Below are 21046 nucleotides of genomic sequence, written 5' to 3'. Positions count from 1 at the left end.
TCCTTTGTTAAGGCTTGTGGTTGTAATGTTAGTTTTGGGTGATTTAGAGGTCGACTTTTATGATTTTGGTAGATTTTTCAATAAGGTTGTGCGAGTAGATGCGCTGAAGATTACATACATAAGTGTGAGAGATCCATGCTTCAGCACGAATGGGCCACCTCGACTGGAGTGTTACCACGGCCCCACAGAAAACCGACGTGAAACAACGCTTGTGTTGTGTTTCGTTGTGTGAGTGAGGTTACCGGAGGCCCAATTAGCGCCTTCCCTAATCTTCCCAATCCCCGATTCCCCAACAACCCTTATATTTCTAACCCCCAAAAGGCACCGCACTTGTAAAGCCTCTGGTGTTGCTTGTGTCCGATGGGCGGCGGCGATTGCTTACCATCAGGTGATCCATATGCTAGTTTATAAACTTAATCTTATAAATATAAAATACATTGTTTCAGATATGTTGCAACGACTGTTCGAGAGGGACGACGGAGGGTTCCACGAAGGGCCCAGAGGCTTGCAAGGAGAGGAAACATGGCATGAATGCTGAGGAGTTACTGGCTGAAGACGCTTTTATTACTTGTTGCAAGGTAAACCGACTTCAAAAAAAGGAGGTTCTCAGTTTGACCTGTATGTATGTATGTTTGTTTGTGCGCGATCATCTCGCGTTTGGCTGAACCGATTTTGATGTGGTTTTCAGTATAGTATTTTTTAGACTTAGGAGAAGGTATATTATTTGACTTAAAAAATAGAGAGTCGCATTTGAAACTATGAAGGTTCACTTAAAAAAAGGTTATTTTACTATGGGCTCTAACTAAACTTCCTTTAAATGGACTAAGGGGGAGGCCTTTGTTCAGCAGTGGACGTCTCTCGGCTGATGGATGACGATCATGGGCTCTAACTAAAAGCCAGTATATATATGTTAGTTATTCTCAGGATTTACTGACCTGAGTTACATAACATAGTTTTATATTTTGAATTAAGTGTAACAAAAAGCGCTGTTTATTTTATCTACCCCACCAGACAGTTTGGTCGCATATCAGTAAAAAAAAAACTATTTGTACAGTAAATATTTGACCTGATACGGGATTAGAACCGCGGCCTTGCGACCATTTGCTTCTGTCCTTGGATTTATTGAGAATTGGGTGGATGTGACTTTATTATTATTATTTTAGTTACCTTGTTAGGATAGATGTAGCTATTCTGCAAGGATATGTGACCGTCTCCAATGATACTATGCTATGTAGCGGTGCGAGTAAAATGTGCTATGAAGATGCGCCGCCACAAAGTAGCTGTGCTATGAAGATGCGTGCAATATAATCTAATTCTCTTTAGACATACGAGTACATACCTTAATAATATATTTTTCTGTTACAGAAAGCGGCCAAAGACTGGAAAAGCGACTCTTCTTCAAGAAGTACAAACACTATTTCTCTGTCTAGTAAGTACCTAAATAACATTTCTTATGAGTAATTTTTTGGTCCCCTTACTAACATTATCCACCATTAGCTATAGGGGGCTATAGGGGCTAAAGGGGTCTATAAGCTATAGGGGCATAAGGGGATATACGCTATAGGGGGCACCTAGTAACCTCTAAATTGATTCTTTTAAATACAAATTCGTAGACTCAAAATTATTTTATTTTTAGTTTTTTGTAACTGCCCTATAAAATCGAATTACATTTCAAAATATCTTCAAAATCGGTTCAGCTGTTCAGGAGAAACTTCAATGACATACATACAAAAGAATTGTGCGTGTATAAAAATGTGCGTGCACAGTGAATGCATTGTGCAATGCACAGCGAATGATGATTCGCTACTTAGATAAGCGAAGTTGATTCAAGACAAATGCACCTTACATTATCTCTTTAAGATGTTTGGTCGATGATAAAAGGGAAATTTAATACTGATATTTTGTTACTATGTCGATTAGGATAATGTTGTATGTCATGTGGTGGCGTGAGGGTGCAGGTTCAAAACTTGGCAAATAGCAGAATGACTTCTTTCTATGTATAATCCGGTAAACGAGCAGACGGATCATCTGATGGTAAGCAATCGTCGCCGCCCAGGGACACCCGAAATACCAGAAGAGTTATAAGAGCGTTGCTGGCCTTTTGGGGTTTAGGAATTTAAGGGATGTTGGGGAATCGGGGATTTGGTTTTCTGTGAGGACGTGGTATTACTCCTGTCGAGCCGGCCCATTCGTGCTGAAGCATGGCTCTCCCACACTTAAATACAATGGTGAAGGAAAACTGCGAGAAAGCTTGAACGTATCTATAAGTTTATAACTATAAGTTTGAAAGTAGCAATCTACCCAGGGAGCTGAGCAGGGGTAGTGATTAATTCTCATGCCTTCTCCGTGTGAGAAGAGGTCTGAGCAGTAGGACTATTAAAGGCTGCTGATGATGTTAACATACTCTGTAATTGTTCCAGCACTACCATCAGTTTGCGAAGACTACGCTCCGAATGAACTATGTGCTCATCATTGTATACCAGTGCCAGGATCCTATAAATGCGAGTGCAACCCTGGCTTCATGCTGATGGCTGATGGAAGGAACTGCAAGGAGGTTGGTATACCTTCATTTTTTATAGGATAGAGTGGTAAACAAATAGGATCATCTGACGGTAAGCAATTTTTTCTTTATAGAAAAATAGGCAAATGAGCCTACGGGTCACCTGATGGTAAGCGATCAGCTCTGCCCATGGACACCCGTAAGAAGCACAGGTGCGTTGCTGGCATTTTAAAAAGGAATAGGTACGCTCTTTTCATGAAGAATTAAATTCGAAACCGATGAAGTCGTATCGGTTATGAAATATACGGTGCTGCAGCTCATAGATACCCGCAACAACAGAGAAGTTACAAGTACGTTACCGACCTTTTTGGAGATTTGGAAATTGAAGGTTTCGAGAAGTGGGTACGAATGGGCCTCCGGTAATCATTATCACGTGACTGAACATAACGCAAGTGTTATTCCACGCCTAATTTTTGTTAACCCATGGTATCTCTTTGGTCGAGCCTATTCGTGGCGAAGCATGGCTCTCCCATGTAAAAAACATAGAAAGAAGAATATAAATAAATAAATTCTATATTTCCAGGTGAGCAAAAACAGATGCAAGCCTCACAATCCCTGCCAGCACAAGTGTAACGACAATGGTGTGGAAGTGAAGTGCTCTTGCAGACGAGGATACGAGCTGATGACTGATGGAACTTCATGTCAAGGTAAGAGAATCAAATTATAAAGAGGGAAAGAGAACAAGAACGAAGATTTTTTTCAAAGCTGTAGTGATTGGAAGTGCAAACAAGACTATTTTTTTTTTGTTAATATTTAGTCAGTTAGTTACAGGCACAAATTACAGCTTAGTTTTACTAACAAATTGTTTATTTAGTAATGTATTTTACTAAATTGTACATACATTATGAAAGTTTAAATTGTACAGTGTAATGCAAATATAAGTCCTGGTGAAACTTGAAACCAGTAGAGCTTTTTCAAAACCACGGTTGGTGCGGTGTCTGGGTGTCATATGTATGTGAACTTGTATGTTTATAAACGCGCCCACTACACAGGAGAAAATCTTAGTATGGGGCAACAAAAAATACATATGAAAAAAGAAACAATGTAGATCCAGTACATTTCAATCCATGTCACAAATACTTTACATACTACAACAGAACACAATCCTTCTTCCAGACATAGACGAGTGTCAGCTGGACGTGCCAGTCTGCCTGCAAGGCACGTGCCACAACCTCCAGGGCTCCTACAGGTGCATCTTAGACAAGAAGAAAAATGCTGAGAAGGGACTGTGTCCACCTGGATTCGCTAGGAACCTTAATAACAATGTGTGTGATGGTAAGTACGAATTTTAATCTAAATTGTTTGATTCAGTATTTTTTATAACTATCGTGAGACATATTAAATTGGCTAAAATCTAGTTTCGAGTCACAGGGGACTCTTCATCATGAGCAGCGTAAGCAGCCTACTCCTAACTGCCTAGTAGTCTGCGCGACGTCCTTGCGTCTGCGCACACTGCTCATAATGAAGAGCCTCCCTGTGACTCGAAACTAGTAGAGCTTTTCTTCATTTATGATCAATTATTTTTAATAAGCTTAAGTTAAATTAAAATAGGTTCAGCTAAACGCGATATAATCGCACATAAACATTACATACATACAGTTCAAACAGAGAATCTCCTTTTCTTGAAGTCGGTTGAAAACAGAACTATCGGGAACTTGGTCTTCTATAAAATTAATTTTCTTTTCAGATATAAACGAGTGCTTGCTCCCAAACCCACCATGTCCTCAATACGTGTGTGAGAACACGATAGGCGGGTACAGCTGTGGTGGGGTTACTGGGAACCCCATCAACCTCAGCACCTCTCCTCGGACTCATGTGGAGGACCGATGCCCACCCGGATTCAAGGTTGGACTTCATGAGGAGTGCGAAGGTAATACTGTTATTAATGGTGATTTTATTGATGATAGTAAGAGAAGGGTTGACAGATGGACCAGTTTGTTTCATTTATATTTTGTACAGAAGTTTTTTAACTAAAACTTCCTTGTTGGTTGTATAGTTGCAGTGCGACTAGGGCTAGGGGTCTCGGGTTCGATTCCCGGGTCGGCAAAATATTGCTGTGCCCTTTTTTCGGATTTTCGGAAATTTCTTTGTGGCAAATAGGCTCACATCCTATTATACGGCGTGAAGAGACAACAAGCTTTTTAATAACAGGCATAATATTGGGCTCTACTCTATATAGATATCTCAGAAAACAATCCAAACCGAAATTGGCTTAGCATTGAGTGTTTAATAATGTTGACTGGACGTATCTTAAATTACTGAGCATGCATATCTACATGCGAGAAGAGACTTTGGTCAACAGTGGCCACTTATAAACTGTTGAGGGGACGCGTGATGTGTGTATTTTAAATGAAGCTACCAGTGCCATTTACATTTTTAATTCTGATAAAATCTCAAATACTAACAAAAAAGTATTCCCTTTACAGACGTAGACGAATGTGCTCTCCGCAAAGACGACTGTAACCCACTATCTCAGTTCTGCATCAACACTCACAGCTCCTTCTACTGTCAGGATAAGGTCTCCAAGCATTGTCCTCCAGGGTTCAAGTTGGATCCCAAGACTAATAAGTGTGAAGGTAATTTCAACCTTATTTTTATACAGGTAAAACATTATTTGGTAAACTACTCACTATTCATCACCATTGTCTCAAATTATCCATTTGGTAGATTGATGCAAACATTGGTATGTACCTGTTTTTCAAAGCCTAAGCCTAAGTTAAACTTAGGCTTAATAGACTTTGCAATACAAGGACAAGGAAAAAGAACAATTTTTTTTGAGACGTACTAAATTAATTATGTTATTCGACTTACTCACGTAATTATTTGACGAGAAATTAGTTTTAAGCCACGCTAACAATTACTTATTTTTGATGTTACATTTTCGTTTTTTTTTCTTCATAGACATTGATGAATGTGAGGAGGGAGGAATCATCTGCGGACATGATCAAGTCTGCATCAACCAGTTAGGAAGATACGACTGCAAAGCTAAAGTTGATCCAAGGTAAAGAGTAGGTTTTATATTCCATCTTTTATGGAGTTTTACAAAGCCAGATTCATTTTAATTGTTATAATTTGAGATTCAAATTAACACATTTGAAAAATCTATTGATTTGTTACATAGCTTGAAATCAAATTTGTATGTATTTATAATTTGGAATATTAATAATGTATAATTGTGTTTTTAAATTCTGATTTATATTTTATTATTGTATGCCTCAACTGCGGGACATAACTGAACTCATTTTAATTATTTAACCCCTGTATTTATAATGCATACCTATAGTCCACAATACAGCTGATTTGATTTGATTTGAGGTACTAAAATATTTCTTATCGTAAGTGATTAGGGATTTCCATAAGTAATGATGAATTAAATTGATGGATTTATGTGTTTTTCAGCAAAGCCAAATGTCCAGATGGTATGAGATTGAGTGCAACTAGTCATCATTGTGAAGGTGAGGAGTTTTAAAAACATTTGGAAGTCCATTATTTTCTTTGTACCTAGTCTTCTTATCTTCATTATGACTTGGAATCGGTGCAATTATGTTTAATTCTTTTACTTTTCTTTATCAAATTAAATTCTGTCTCGTTCTCATTTGTTTTAAAAGCTTTGTCTTCTTAAAGATAAGTGTCCACAGTCCCGTAACGTACGCATTCTGTATGACGTCATCGGTACGCATCGCATGTAGGCATTGCCGATGATGCGGTCCGTACGATGCGGATCAGTGGGCGCAGTTGTATGAGTTTCTATACAAGGCAAACTAAAATCCGTTGCGTGCGATGCGTACGATGCGGGCCTGTGGACACATATCTTTTTAGAGACCACATCGTCCAGTATTCTATCTCCTTAAAATCACTCTTCACTTAACCATCTATTTTTTTTTTCACTGAACTTTATTATTTTCCTTATAGATATCGATGAGTGTGTAGAAGGGACACACATCTGTGACCAGTACCAACAATGTTTGAACACCAACGGCAGCTACGAATGTTACTGCAAGTTGGGGTACGAACTGGACATCACTACTGGAGCTTGTGTTGGTGAGTAAACTAGAATTTTAAGGGCTTCTGGTGAAATAAAATGTATAGATATAATTAATTTAGATTTGGGTCTAGATAGACAAAGACTAAGGCTTGGTGGAAATGGATACTAAGTTGATGTATAAATAGTTTCTTGGTTCCGTAAAATTTTGAAATCAACTTCTACGCTCAACTAAAATGTAAAGCAATAATTATGTTAATCGGCTTACGCACGTAACTGTTCGACGAGGAACTCGACTAGTTTCAAGTCGTGCTAGAGCCTCATATTCATGAGCAACATTTCGCGACACACGACACACGACGCGGCGACGCGACGGCGAATGTCGCGCTGCTACTATTAGAGTTTCTTGTCAAACAGTTACATGAATAAGCCGATAACATAATAATTAATTTAAAATGTAAAGGTTCAAAATTTCAGAGTTATTATCGTCTAACGTAAAAAGATTTTTGCAAGGTTGACACGTTTGTGTATCACCTCTTCCTACAGATATTTTTGTTGGATTAGCGTAGGAAATAAATCATATTATAATAGTAATCCTTAAATGTTAATTTCTCCAGACGTGAACGAGTGCGCGACAGGCCAACACGACTGTATCCCCCAAGCGCAGCGGTGCGACAACACGGTCGGCTCCTACCTGTGCATCAGGATGACTTCCTGCGGCACTGGCTACGTGCTGCACCACTCTACTGGGAAGTGCGAAGGTAGGGTTTGAATAAAAAAAAATACAAAAAAATCTATATATTATAATTGGGCCAGACCATCACAGATGGGGCCCATCAGGGCCGATGCCCGATCCGGAGCCGCGGACAACGTAAAAGGTTACCGTGGCTCCGGCTCAAAGCAGGACTAGGAACGGGGTGGTTTTTAGTCAGTAAGAGTCTGATTCTCTTTCCCACCTCACCCACGGCGGGAGAAGACATTGGAAGATTTTCCCTCCTCAAAAAAATCCCATAATTGGGAGACTTCATTTAAATACCACTCTAAAGTCGGTTAAATGACCAAATTAATCTTAACCTTAACCGACTTCAGAAAAAGTAGGTTCAAATGATATTCAGAAAGATTTATTAGTAACAGTTATAATTTATTACTAGCTTTTGCCCGCGACTTCGTCCGCGTGGTTGGTGGTCAAAATTAAAACGCCTTCTACCCTTTTTATTCGCTATAAAAAGTAGCCTATGTTCTTTCGTTCCCCATTAAGTGTCTAAATACAAAGTTTCACTGTTACAGCTTTAAAAATGACGAATTTCCATATGACCACTCAACCCCTCTTTTTACTCACTCTCCCCTATTTTTTTCGCAATAAAAAGTAGTCTATGTTGTTCTTCAGGGTCTATTCTATCTTTGTACCAAATTTCATCAAAATGTTTGGTTTACTGGTTTAGGCGTAACGGCGTAAGCGTAACAGACAGACAGACAGAGTTACTTTCGCATTTATAATATGAAATATGAGCCGCGCGGGTACCTTACTCATAGATCTAAACACCCCTCTCCCGCACGCGCACCCCTGGCCTTGGCGACGTCCACTTCGCAACGGGCCGTGCAGCAGAAATCGTAATATTTTAATTTCACCACAACTTCAAAACCAAACGTCCAATTTTAATCATTCAAAGACCAAATATTATCAACATAAACTGTACTTATTGATGAAATAATTTATTTTGATAAGGATTAATAGCATGAGTAAAATAAACGCGTTTAAATGTACTCCAAAAAAAAATCAAGATTTTAAATAAAAATGTGGTTGTTGTGCCTCACTCGACATAGATAGGTATAGTGTGTCGCGGACTTTTTTGTAGATATTTATAAGATCTACAATTATTTATAACATTTTATGGTTCTATCTTTTGTAGTTTAGGCAGCGTACGCAAAATAAGTAACTTCTTTGGTTGATTTTTTTCAGTTTGTGTCCGAAAAATCCAAATATCTCACGGAACCCTATTTTTTCCAAAATAAAATATAGCCTATGTTACTCGTGGATAACGTAGCTTTCGAATGGTGAAAGAATTTTTAAAATCGGTCTAGTAGTTTTTGAGCCTATTCATTACAACCAAACAAACAAAGTTTTCCTCTTTATAATATTAGTGTAGATTTACAACTTTTAAAAACGTTCAAGAAACTCGAGTTTATACATTCCATATTATGATAGATATAATAGAGAGTCTTGTTTCAAAAAATATATTTAAAATGTTGACAAAATAAACTGTTTATATTTTATCACAGATATCGACGAGTGCGCGCTGGGTACCGACAACTGCGGTCCAGACTATCATTGTTTCAACCTCCGTGGTTCTTTCCGATGTGTCCGCAAACGCACCACCACCACGTCCACCACACCAGTGCCAGAATATGAATACGAGTATTACGATTCAGAGTAAGTCCTATACGTCCATATCGGCTCAAAATTTAACTTAAAATTTAAAAATCGAGCTTTAAATATATATTTACTACTAGCTAAGTGCCCCAGCTTCGCATGGGTGTAATGGTGATATATTATGCATGTATTATACATATAAACTTTCCTCTTCAATCACTCTATCTATTAAAAAAATTGCATCAAACTCCGTTGTGTAGTTTTAAAGATTTACGCATATAAAGGGACATAGGAATAGCGACAACTTTGTTTTATACAATGTAGTGATAGTAAGATCATTAAATGCGTCTAATCACTTTTATAATTTACTTAAATCAAATATTATTCATTTTAGTGAAGAAACAGATGCGAACAATACCAAACCACAAGAACCATCAACAACAACAACTCAAAAACCAACACCACCAACCACATCTAGCACAACCACGGAAAAACCAAAAGAACCCGAACCCGAACCAAGAATCGAAGACAACAATGTAGAACCACCACCCTATAACATACCAGATGTATACAAATATGACGCAAGTAGTCCTAAATACGAAACACAGCCAACAACTACACCAGAACTACCAACTACTCCGGCACCAACGACTCCTGAACCACCAACCACAATCCCACAGCAGCCAGAAACCATCCCGACAGAAGAACCACGGCAACCAGAAGTGACCTTCAACCGTCCTACTCCACCAGAATACATTCCTGAAGCAGAATTACCGAAACCAACAGAAGAGCCACGTCGAGAGCCTGAACCTACTTATCCCACAAGAGTAGAAGAACCAACCAATGAGTCTTTACCACCAATAGAACCAGAAACGACTTATAGACCTACTGAAGAACCACGAGGTTCACCACCGTATCAGGTAGTTGTAAGTGTAGGCAAAGAGACAGCGACTATCCCAGCAGAGAAGAATGAAGATGGGTCAGTTGTAATTGATACAGAAAGGCTTCCCAAAAATCAGTGGACTAAAGTCCAAGTGCCTAAAAGCTGTCCGTTTGGGTTCGAGCCTGATGAATATGGAGCTTGTTTTGGTAAGTATTTTGCGAAACTGGTTTTAAGCTATTTTTGTGAGTGGGAGTTTAGATTTTAATATCTCATACTTTTTCTGTACTGCTTTTCTGTAGTGCATCTTAGCAATTCTCGATTCACCAATAACCCTTAAGTTCCTAACCCCCAAACGGCCGGCAACGCACTTGTAACGCTTCTGGTGTTTCGGGTGTCCGTTGGCGGCGGCGATTGTTTAGCATCAGGTGATCCGTCTGCTTGTTTACAGGCTTATACCATAAAAAATAAAGATGGTTGAAGTAGACGATAATTAACAGAATAACATACTTTCCCTAATATAATGCTTTCAACATCTTCCAGAAATTACGCTATGTTTATTTGTCTTCAGATATCGACGAATGCTCCACAAACCGCCACAGCTGTTCTGGCCTGACAGAAGTGTGTAGGAACACCATCGGAGGCTACACGTGTAACTGCGCGCCAGGGTTCAGGCGCGACCTGATCACCAAGTCCTGTGAATTCGTCACCACCTCGTCTTCTACCACTTCGACTACTCCTGTGCCTCATGTGCCTACTTCTACTAGTAAGGGTGTTACTTGATTTTCTATTACTAAAAAAATGTTCACTAATTTTTATCTGAGGCGGAGTAAGTTTACTGATTAATTTATGAAGTTTTGCTTACCCCTCTGGGTTAAGTGAGAATTCTAGGGATCTTTAGAAGATATCTTAATGAGTACGTATTTTGAGAATTTTAAGTAACATAACGCCTCTAGTGTTGCGGGTGTCCATGGGCGGCGCTGATCGCTTACCATCAGGTGTCCCGTTAACTCGTATGCCCCCAATTACATAAAAAAAAAAAAAAAAACATTAAGTTAACATGTCCTTTTATATTATTTTCCATATTACAAGGAATTTCATTTCTTTTTACAGAGAGATCCTTCTTCTGGGGATATCCGGAGTACCGTGTGACGGCGAGACCGTTCCGTCCAAGAAACCTTTGTGATGCAGGATTCCACCACAATGCCAAAACTGGAGAGTGTGAAGGTAAGTCAGCTAGAGATGTAACATACACAATTATGTAAGCACCACTGCTACATGGTAGATGTCCCACCCACTTATGAAGTCACCTCTGATTTTATCGTGAAATCTTCTACGCGAAGTCTGAGACATTTTCTTCAAATACACAAAAACAAACTAATTTCTTACCAATCCTCAGACATAAACGAATGCACGAACGGCCAAGCGAACTGTGCAGCAGTAGAGATTTGCATCAACACTCCTGGCGGATACCGATGCGAGTGTCCTCCTAATTGGAGACTAGACGAGATCAGGCATCGATGTGTTCCTCTGAAGAACCATGGCCAGTTTCCTACTGGATATGGAAATGAACCTGGTGAGTATTTTGTATTACAGCTCTCAAATGGCATATTAAATTAGTTAACCGTGTTTTTTTAGTTTATATGGTCGCCAAGCTTGGCAAAGCTTGGCCATGGTCGCCAAGCTTGACCAAGGTCGCCAAGCTTGACCAAGGCCGCCAAGCTTGACCAAGGCCGCCAAGCTTGACCAAGGCCGCCAAGCTTGGCCAAGGCCGCCAAGCTTGGCCAAGGCCGCCAAGCTTGGACAAGGTCGCCAAGCTTGGCCAAGGCCGCCAAACTTGGCCAAGGCCGCCAAGCTTGGCCAAGGTCGCCAAGCTTGGCCAAGGCCGCCAAGCTTGGCCAAGGCCGCCAAGATTGGCCAAGGCCGCCAAGTTTGGCCATGTTCGCCAAGCTTGGCCAAAGCTGCCAAGCTTGGCCAAGGCCGCCAAGTTTGGCCATGTTCGCCAAGCTTGGCCAAGGCAACCAAGCTTGGCCAAGGCCGCCAAGCTTGGCCAAGGCCGCCAAGCTTGGCCAAGGCCGCCAAGCTTGGCCAAGGCCGCCAAACTTGGCCAAGGCCGCCAAGCTTGGCCAAGGTCGCCAAGCTTGGCCAAGGCCGCCAAGCTTGGCCAAGGCCGCCAAGATTGGCCAAGGCCGCCAAGTTTGGCCATGTTCGCCAAGCTTGGCCAAAGCTGCCAAGCTTGGCCAAGGCCGCCAAGTTTGGCCATGTTCGCCAAGCTTGGCCAAGGCAACCAAGCTTGGCCAAGGCCGCCAAGCTTGGCCAAGGCCGCCAAGCTTGGCCAAGGCCGCCAAGCTTGGCCAAGGCCGCCAAGCTTGGCCAAGGTCGCCAAGCTTGGCCAAGGCTGCCAAGCTTGGCCAAGGCCGCCAAGCTTGGCCATGGTCGCCAAGCTTGGCCAAGGCCGCCAAGTTTGGCCATGGTCGCCAAGCTTGGCCAAGGCCGCCAAGTTTGGCCATGTTCGCCAAGCTTGGCCAAGGCTGCCAAGCTTGGCCAAGGCCGCCAAGCTTGGCCATGGTCGCCAAGCTTGGCCAAGGCCGCCAAGATTGGCCAAGGCCGCCAAGTTTGGCCATGTTCGCCAAGCTTGGCCAAGGCTGCCAAGCTTGGCCATGGCCGCAAAGCTTGGCCATGGTCGCCAAGCTTGGCCAAGGCCGCCAAGCTTGGCCAAGGCCGCCAAGATTGGCCAAGGCCGCCAAGTTTGGCCATGTTCGCCAAGCTTGGCCAAGGCCGCCAAGTTTGGCCATGTTCGCCAAGCTTGGCCAAGGCTGCCAAGCTTGGCCAAGGCCGCCAAGTTTGGCCATGGTCGCCAAGCTTGGCCAAGGCTGCCAAGCTTGGCCATGGTCGCCAAGCTTGGCCAAGGCCGCCAAGTTTGGCCATGTTCGCCAAGCTTGGCCAAGGCAACCAAGCTTGGCCAAGGCCGCCAAACTTGGCAAAGGCCGCCGGGCTTGGCCAAGGCCGCCAAGCTTGGCCAAGGTCGCCAAGCTTGGCCAAGGCCGCCAAGCTTAGCCAAGGTCGCCAAGCTTGGCCAAGGCCGCCAAGCTTGGCCAAGGCCGCCAAGCTTGGCCATGGTCGCCAAGTTTGGCCATGTTCGCCAAGCTTGGCAATGGTCCCCAAGCTTCTATTCTAATCACCTAATAAATGGGTTATATTTTTATATTTATGGCTCATGATATTTATGAGATAGTTATTTATAAGAATTAACAATATACAGTATAGTATTGTAGTCGGAAATTTATTTAAATTTGCATTGGTAGTTTCAAGTTCAACCGTTCATAAGTCATAACAGTTAAGAATTTTTTGGTTAGTAAAGTACATAATACTGACTTTGAATTCCTCTTTTCCAGTATACCCTTCAATACCTCCAAGTAACGTGCCACTAACTGGCACTAAGTACGTGGATCCTGAGATCACGCAGGTGGATGATCGTGGCTCCGTGTTCAGATGTCCCAATGGCTACAGGCTTGGAGACGACAATACCTGTGTTGGTAAGTTGTTTTGATATTGTTGGTGTCAAAATTAAATGGCGTGCGTTAAATCAGACAGTAAATAAATACGGTAGATAACTAATTTTTACTTTTCAATGTCCGTCTTGTAGATTTTAAAATATTAGATAGGTACGTACTTGTTATTTTCTTACGGAAATAAATACTTTCGAAGATATGCATATCGATTTGAAATATCGCGTGATGTTACTTTTAGGTACATTTCATTCGTTTTATCTAAGTATTCTTCCATTACCTAACTGACGGACTAAATAGCTTTTTTTCGACGCTTTGATTGGTCGGCGCAAATAAACCAACCAATCAGAGACGCCAGACGTGCGTTCGTTTCGATCTCGTTAAACGTAAAACAAACTTGTACTAAGGGTACAGAAATAAATACTAGTAGAAAGTTAGCTGCATAACGTAACTTTGAAGTAAGGAAGAACATAAAATAGAAGTCAATAAAATGGTTATTGTTTTATTGCAGATGTAAATGAGTGTCTGACCGGGGAAGCCAAGTGTGGACCTCAACAGATTTGTACCAATCTTGCTGGAGGATACTCCTGCAATTGTCCCCAAGGACACCGCTTGGTTGGTGACCATGAGTGTGAAGATGTGGATGAATGTGCGTTGGCTGGAAGTCAAGTAAGTTTTTATGGTATAAACTTGGTAAACGAGCAGACGGATCACCTGGAGGTAAGCAATTGCCGGCGACTATGGACACCCGCAACTCCAGAGGTGTTATAAGTGCTTTGCCTGCCTTTTGGTGGTTAGGAATTTAAGGCTTGTTGGGGGATCGGGGATTGGGTAGATTGGGAAGTGGGGTAATTTTGTTTTCGGTAACCTTACTCACATAACGCAAGTTCACGTCGGTTTTCTGCGAGGCCTTGGTATCACACCGGGCCGAGCCAGCCCATTCGTGCCGAAGCATGGCTCTCCCACACTTACATAGTTTTGTTTTCCCTTCTTTCTTTCTCGTTTTCTGCCTTTTTTGCTTTGTTGATTTCCTTCCTATATATCTATTTCCTGAATAAAATCAAACAAGCCTTTTCATTGAACCAATCAGAGTTTCAGTTACACAGTGTTTAATCGTTATTTTGTTTTTTAATTTCAGCCTGTCTGCTCTCAAAATGCGGATTGTGTGAATACAATCGGATCATACCAATGCAAATGTCACATTGGATTCAGATCTGCACCAGTTAACGATAAAGTAAGTATCATACTATTGTACTGAGAGTCTTTGGCTGCATAGTGGACGCGTTGGTTGGGCGACCGGCTGTCGTGCAATGTGTAGCGGGAGATTCTGCCCGGAGCAACTCTTTGTGTGATCCACAAAATGTTGTTTCATATGCATGTGAAATTTTATGTAAATGTGTAAACGCACCCACGACCCTGGAGAAAATCTTAGAGTGGGACAAGGTTGATTAACAAAAAGGAATGGTTTCTTAACCCAGTCTTTAGCAATTGTTTTCGGAACAAAATCGTTACCGCCCGCTTCTCATGCATGACAGTGCGGGTTCGAAAGCTACCATTGGCAAGTACCAGTGTGACTTTTTCCGAGTTATATGTACATTCTAAGATTATTTAGACACCACTGACAAACGGTGAAGGAAAACATCATGAGGAAACCTGCGCTTATAATCTCTAATTATAAGTTTGAAATCGCCAACCCGAATTGAGCAAGCGAAGGGGCCTTTGGTCTGCGGTGGCCACTAATAGACTGATGACGATGGTTTGTTACATAGAACTTCATCATGAACACCTCTTAATTTTGGCCTCTCTTCACCAGGTATGTGTGGACGTAGACGAGTGTATGGAGTCGCCTCAAGGATCTCTCTGTCAGCACAGGTGTAACAATGTATGGGGCTCCTATAGGTGTGCTTGTCATAGAGGATACAGGCTCAATCCTGATAACAGGTATGAATAAAACGTTTTTGCTGAACAAATTTGAATAACAGGGACAGCTGTCCAAAAGATCAAGAAATGATAAATTATTTGTGACCTTCATATCTTCTACTAGCTTCTGCCAGCAGCTGCACCCGCGGTTCCGTGGGATAAAAAGTGTCCTATGTGATATTTCATACCATAATCTGCCGTTGTTTCAAATTTGATCCCGATCCCTTCAACCATTTTGACGTGATTGAGTAACAAGATTTAGATTTCAGCCATTATCGTCCCACTACAGTGCAAAGGCCTCCCTAACCTCCTTCCACTCCTCTCTGTTTAAAGCCTTCTATTATATTGATTGAGTAACAAACATAGGTAAATTATATTCTTCATTCTTCTTCCAGTACATGTTCAGACGTAGACGAATGCACGGAGTTTAGATCTAAGATCCCATGCGTGGGACGCTGCCTCAATGAGCCTGGAAGCTACCGCTGTGCCTGTCCCTCAGGGTACCGGCTCTCAGAAGACAAGAGGAGCTGTATCGGTGAGCGTTTTGTTTATACATTTGCCCTTTGTGTTTTTTTTTCACGCCTTTTATCCCCGAAAGGGTAGGCAGAGGTGCACATTATGGTACGTAATGCCGCTATACAATGTACATACACTTTTCACCATATGTGTTATAAGTCCCATGTAATAGGAGGTGAGCCTATTGTCATATACTGGGTACAATTTTAGTCTCCGTGCTACTACCGAAAAATTTTCGAATGACCGATAAAAGCCCAGAAATACTTTGTGCGCCCCGGGAATCTAACCCGAGACCCCTTGCCTGGCAGTCGCACTTGCGGCCACTCGACCAACGAGGCCGCATAATTAAATAGTAGACGTGAATAGAATTATCATTCATGAGTAGCTTTTCCACCAGAGATGTGCTACGCTACGTTGCTGTAGATGCGTTTGGCTTCCACCTAAAAGCTCAGTAATACTTGCCCGGCAGTCGCACTTGCGACCAACGAGGCGGTCAGTTTGTTTTTTGATCTAAAGAAAAGAACCATGAACATCTTCTTCATCCAGATATTGACGAGTGCGAGACAGGCGAAGCTCTCTGCGCCCATGGTTCCATCTCAGCCACCTCCAGTGATGTCTGCGTCAACACTCGCGGTAGCTACCGCTGCCAGCACATCTCCTGTCCAGTTGGCTATCAGCTTGAGAATAAGCAGTGAGTGTTTTGTAAATAGGGATATTACTTTATAAATTAAAATAAGGGCCTCCGGTACTCTCACTCACGAGGTGCCGACGGATCACCTTATGGTAAGCAATCGCTGCAGCCCATGGACCCACGAAACGACCCATGCAAGCGTTGTTTCACGTCTATTTTCTGCGAGGCCGTGGCATCACTCTGGACGAGCTAGCCGATTCGTGTCGAAGCATCACTCTCCCATATAAAAAAAACTTGTTGTATACACAGCAGTTTCTCTATTTACAACACTATCGTTTAACAGTATTTTGTTATTAAGAATTGGTTCTGAAACCAACCTTAACTGAAAAAACATGCTTTTGGTTTTTAAAACCATATTCTTTGTGTGTCTTGCAGTCGCTGTAACAAAGTAGAGAGAGTGTGCCAGCCGGGAGATTGGAACTGCGCTCACCAGCCGACCACCATATCGTACAACTTCATCACTTTCGTGTCGAATCTGTATATACCTGATACTAAGGTAAATTTTAAAAGATACTGAACAATTATCTCGTTATTTTTTATAATAAATATGATTGTATACAGAAGTATACAGCTCCAGGAATAGACACATTGGTACTGCTCGCTCGATGGTAAGCGGATACCATGGTCTAAGTATTCTTGCAACACCAGAAGTATTACAAAATGTGTTGTAGACCATGTAGAAAAATATATTATTGTAATAACTATGGTGAGGCGTCTTCATCATGAGCAGCATGAGTGCGGCGACCTTGCGCAGGAGGCTACACGTCGCCGCTTCTGAAGAGTCCCTCTGTGACTTGAATCTAGTAGAGGTTTTCTTGATTAATTTTACATAAGTAAACTGTGTTTTTTTGTTAATTGTGTAGAAAACTGTTTGGATTTCGTATTTTTGATTAACGTCTTGTCAATATATGAGACACAATAGAAAACACATTGTGTCTCGCATACATCTGCGTTCGATACCACGGGTTAATTGTTAAACAATGACTAATATATTGTATCTTATTCCCCAGTTGAAACTGTTCACAATGCGCGGTCCTGTGTGGCCGTACGTCAAAATGCGGTTTGAACTGAAGCTAGTCAATGTGAACGCACCGCCCAGCGTCAAGAGGAAAGCTGAAATCCACGACTTTTTGTAAGTTCGCAAATTTTTTTCTAATTCTCGTCCACTATTGAAAGAGAAGAGAGAGAGAAGAGGAGAGGAGTGGAGAGAGAGAGAGAGAGAGGAGAGAGGAAAGAGAGATAGGAGAGGAGTGGAGAGAGAGAGAGAGAGGAGAGAGGAAAGAGAGATAGGAGAGGAGAGGAGACGAGAGGAGAGGAGAGGAGAGGCCTATGTCCAGCAGTGACAAATGAATAGTATTATGAAATTCTAATAGAACTTAACTGTACAGTTGACGCAGTGGCTGGGCAACCGGTTGCCGCGTAACGTGTAGCGGGTTCGATTCCCGCACGGAGCAACTCTTTGTGTGATGATGTCCACGAAGTGTTTCTTTGGGTCTGGCTGTCATGTAAATGTGAACTTGTATGTTTGTAAGCGCACTTACGACATAGGAGATAAGCCATGTATGGGGCAACGTTCTTTATAGTATATAAAAAAATATATCTTCTGATTTATTTCGTTGCGGGATCCAAGACAGTCATTCATGTCCCTGGGACGCGCCGGACTTCAATGTTCCGGTGTTTTCAAGGTTGTATCTACTGTAGATCCTGGCTTACAGGAGTTGCAGCGGTATGGGAGGATGTGGCGGGCTTGTCCCATTAACCAGTATAAAAAAAATACTTAACACTAATTTCTTTTACAGATTAACGCAAAACAACAACGAAGGTTTGACGTCACTAGTACGACCGTTAGAAGGACCACAGAGTATAGAACTAGAAATGTCAATGGAATTGTACACTCACGAGCAATTCGGAGGCACAGCTGTTGCCAAGCTATTCATATTTGTCAGCGAGTACGAGTTTTAAAAGGAAATGCAATGGAGAGCAGAATTATTAGCACACATTTTTAATGTGTCAATATATTTTTTCAGCATTTATTTCTTTGTTTGATTAACGTCGTATCTATGATCTTTTTATTCGTATACAACAAAAAAAGTGTAATTTTATTATAATTTCCGTGAGACATACTAATTAATTATTATGTTATAAGCTTACTCAAGTAACTGTTTGACGAGGAACTCGACTCGCTTCAAGCCTAGCTAGGGTGCTAGCTAGGGGCTTATATTCATTAGCAGCATGCCGCGACCTACGACGCGGCGATTGTCGCGCTGCTACTGTGGTAGTTCTTCGTTAAACAGTTAAGTGAGTAAGCCGATAACATAATAATTAACAAAAAGGTACACTTAGGCGCTACTGTTTAGGTACAACTAGGTGCTATATAAAAAGTTATACGAAGAAATTGAATATTTGAACATGTGTATTATTAACCTATTTTGTTGCGTTGCTATTGAATATTACAGAAAACTTAAATGGTGTATGTTTTATATTCTTTTTAGAACATATAAAAATGCATTGAATATGTAATATGACTACCAGTGAATGTTTAACGTTTATGTTGTTTTAATTAATTGATAAACAGGTCATGTGGTTTAATATAAAACTGAATTAAACATAATATCTATTCAAATAACAAGAAATGAATCCAGTGAATTGAGAACTACAATTTGTACACAATATTTCACGTTAGACTTAAAAAAAATTGGGAACAATAATTATTTACTCGTTTTTTTTTGTGTTTTACTAACTTTTATTATTATCTATCTATCTACTTATCAAATGAACTGCATTCTGTGAATTCAGTATTGTTTTGTTTTTTTTTTAATTAGTTCGTACTGCGAGAAAACCGAACTATTGAATAGAGAAACTCCTTTTTTTAAGCTGATTTATAATAATCGAGTTCATTTTTCGCAGCGCGAACTAAGCCAACTAGAATTTAAGAAACTTATTTTTATTTTTTATAGCCATACTTTTTTCGAAGTCGTCATAATAATAAGCTACGATTTTTTATGTTAGCAACGCACTTGTAACTCCTTCGGTGTTGCGGGTGTTTATGGGCGTTGCTGATCACTTATTATCAATATAAAAAATATGATTATTAAGTGAAAAGTATAGTTTTGAGTGAAATAAGGTGCTTTTTAGTGTTTGTAGGTCGATAAAATATTTTAGAATTTTGCCTTTTTAAAATTAGTAAGAGTTAGAAAATGTTCGATGATATATTTTTGGTTCCTACATGTTTTCGTAGGCATTATTTTTTTAATCACAATTATTTTTGTGTTAAGTACGAAATATGAAAAAGAACACGTTACTTTTAAATACATTTTTTTTGTATTCAATATTTTTTGCTACTAATTTTGACATGATGTGTAATTTTGTAATTTACGTTTCAATTTTAAAAACAAACAATTTTTTTGTGCCAGATTCGTTGAAATTAATTACTCGTAATATTGTAGTATAAATAAATCAATAGATATAATGTACGTAGTATTTATTATTGTATAGACTTAAACAATAAAGTATGCTTAAGTTTATTTCGAAACTTTATTTTATTTCCTTATTTTTTTTTCTAAATAAAATATTTACACCTGTTAATGTGTATTTAGTAATAATATTTGGCAATATAAAAAAAAATTGTCTAATAACTATCGAGACACTTACTTAAAAATCATGGCTTATTCACGTAAATTAAAGGAAAAAAGCTCTACTAATTTGGAGTTATAGACAACTCTTCATCATGAGCAACGTAAGCAGACGCGGTGACGTCGCGCGGCCTATTGAGGCTTAGGCGTAAGGCCTAACACAATTGAAAAAAAAAACATTTATTTAATCTTACCCAAACAAAGATGCGCAATTCTTTTCCTAAAAAAATCGAATACAATGCGACTATAGCGCCAAGTGTCAGAATTTGGAACTACAAATTGACATAGAACGTGAAACATCAACATAATATGAATAAACTACACATTTCAATGTAAAATGCAGCTTATGAGCTTAGCATTAACATTCATATTAACTTTTCATTATTTCTTAGATCACTAACCAGACATAATTATTATGCCTGATCAGCAACCTTTCTCGAAAACTCTCGTTTCAACAAAACATGAATAGTCTAAAAACGTCTTAATGGCCGGCGCACGGCGAGGGTCTACAAGTCGCGGTAACGAAACCATAGCGCGATCTATTTTTGCCTGAGTCGCCATCTATCGAGCGCGCGGACAACTCTGGTATTGTGAGCGAAAATTTTAAATGAATATTGTTGTTTTTCTTTTCAATTTAGTTTTGTAGGCATTTGTTATGTTTGGTAAAAATATTGCTGTAGCCATTTTACACGGTTTTATTGAAATTTGTATTAAAAATGATGTAATCTGCTTACCATTATACAAAATTAAGAAATAATAAGAACCATTTCTTTCCTAACCCTAAAATGATAATTTTAGGGTTAGGAAAGAAATGGTTCTTATACATTACAATAATTGCATTGCAATTAATTATCTAGATGTCATTAATTTCCAGAGCTGCGGGCAAGACAAACTCAAAGCAGGAGAAGGATTTTAGTTAGTAAGAGTTTGACACTCCCTCCCGCCTCACCCAAGGCGGGAGAAGTCATTGGATGAATTTCTCCCC

General features: G+C 40.4%; 1 protein-coding gene across 1 annotated transcript in view; it reads left to right on the top strand.

Annotated features, from left to right (window-relative positions):
- Window positions 1–19492, top strand: part of LOC118280725 (fibulin-2) — a 32550-nt gene extending 13058 nt beyond the window's left edge. Inside the window, exons 4-28 of the mRNA XM_035601062.2 lie at window positions 447–578; window positions 1366–1429; window positions 2421–2554; window positions 3084–3207; window positions 3677–3835; window positions 4248–4430; window positions 4987–5136; window positions 5462–5561; window positions 5960–6015; window positions 6473–6601; window positions 7160–7303; window positions 8823–8973; window positions 9308–10002; window positions 10365–10559; window positions 10907–11020; window positions 11193–11369; window positions 13189–13329; window positions 13814–13971; window positions 14441–14536; window positions 15116–15243; window positions 15618–15757; window positions 16285–16429; window positions 16805–16925; window positions 17440–17561; window positions 18229–19492. Coding sequence (XP_035456955.1) covers window positions 447–578; window positions 1366–1429; window positions 2421–2554; window positions 3084–3207; window positions 3677–3835; window positions 4248–4430; window positions 4987–5136; window positions 5462–5561; window positions 5960–6015; window positions 6473–6601; window positions 7160–7303; window positions 8823–8973; window positions 9308–10002; window positions 10365–10559; window positions 10907–11020; window positions 11193–11369; window positions 13189–13329; window positions 13814–13971; window positions 14441–14536; window positions 15116–15243; window positions 15618–15757; window positions 16285–16429; window positions 16805–16925; window positions 17440–17561; window positions 18229–18391 — 3921 coding nt within the window. The 3' untranslated portion in view covers window positions 18392–19492. The remainder of the gene's footprint in view (window positions 1–446; window positions 579–1365; window positions 1430–2420; window positions 2555–3083; window positions 3208–3676; window positions 3836–4247; window positions 4431–4986; window positions 5137–5461; window positions 5562–5959; window positions 6016–6472; window positions 6602–7159; window positions 7304–8822; window positions 8974–9307; window positions 10003–10364; window positions 10560–10906; window positions 11021–11192; window positions 11370–13188; window positions 13330–13813; window positions 13972–14440; window positions 14537–15115; window positions 15244–15617; window positions 15758–16284; window positions 16430–16804; window positions 16926–17439; window positions 17562–18228) is intronic.
- Window positions 19493–21046: the final 1554 nt, after the last annotated feature.

The sequence above is a fragment of the Spodoptera frugiperda genome, chromosome 16 (genome assembly GCF_023101765.2).
Source record: "Spodoptera frugiperda isolate SF20-4 chromosome 16, AGI-APGP_CSIRO_Sfru_2.0, whole genome shotgun sequence".
NCBI lineage: Eukaryota > Metazoa > Arthropoda > Insecta > Lepidoptera > Noctuidae > Spodoptera > Spodoptera frugiperda.
Note: the sequence above shows the minus strand (reverse complement) of the source record. Positions and strands in the feature narration are given on the sequence as shown.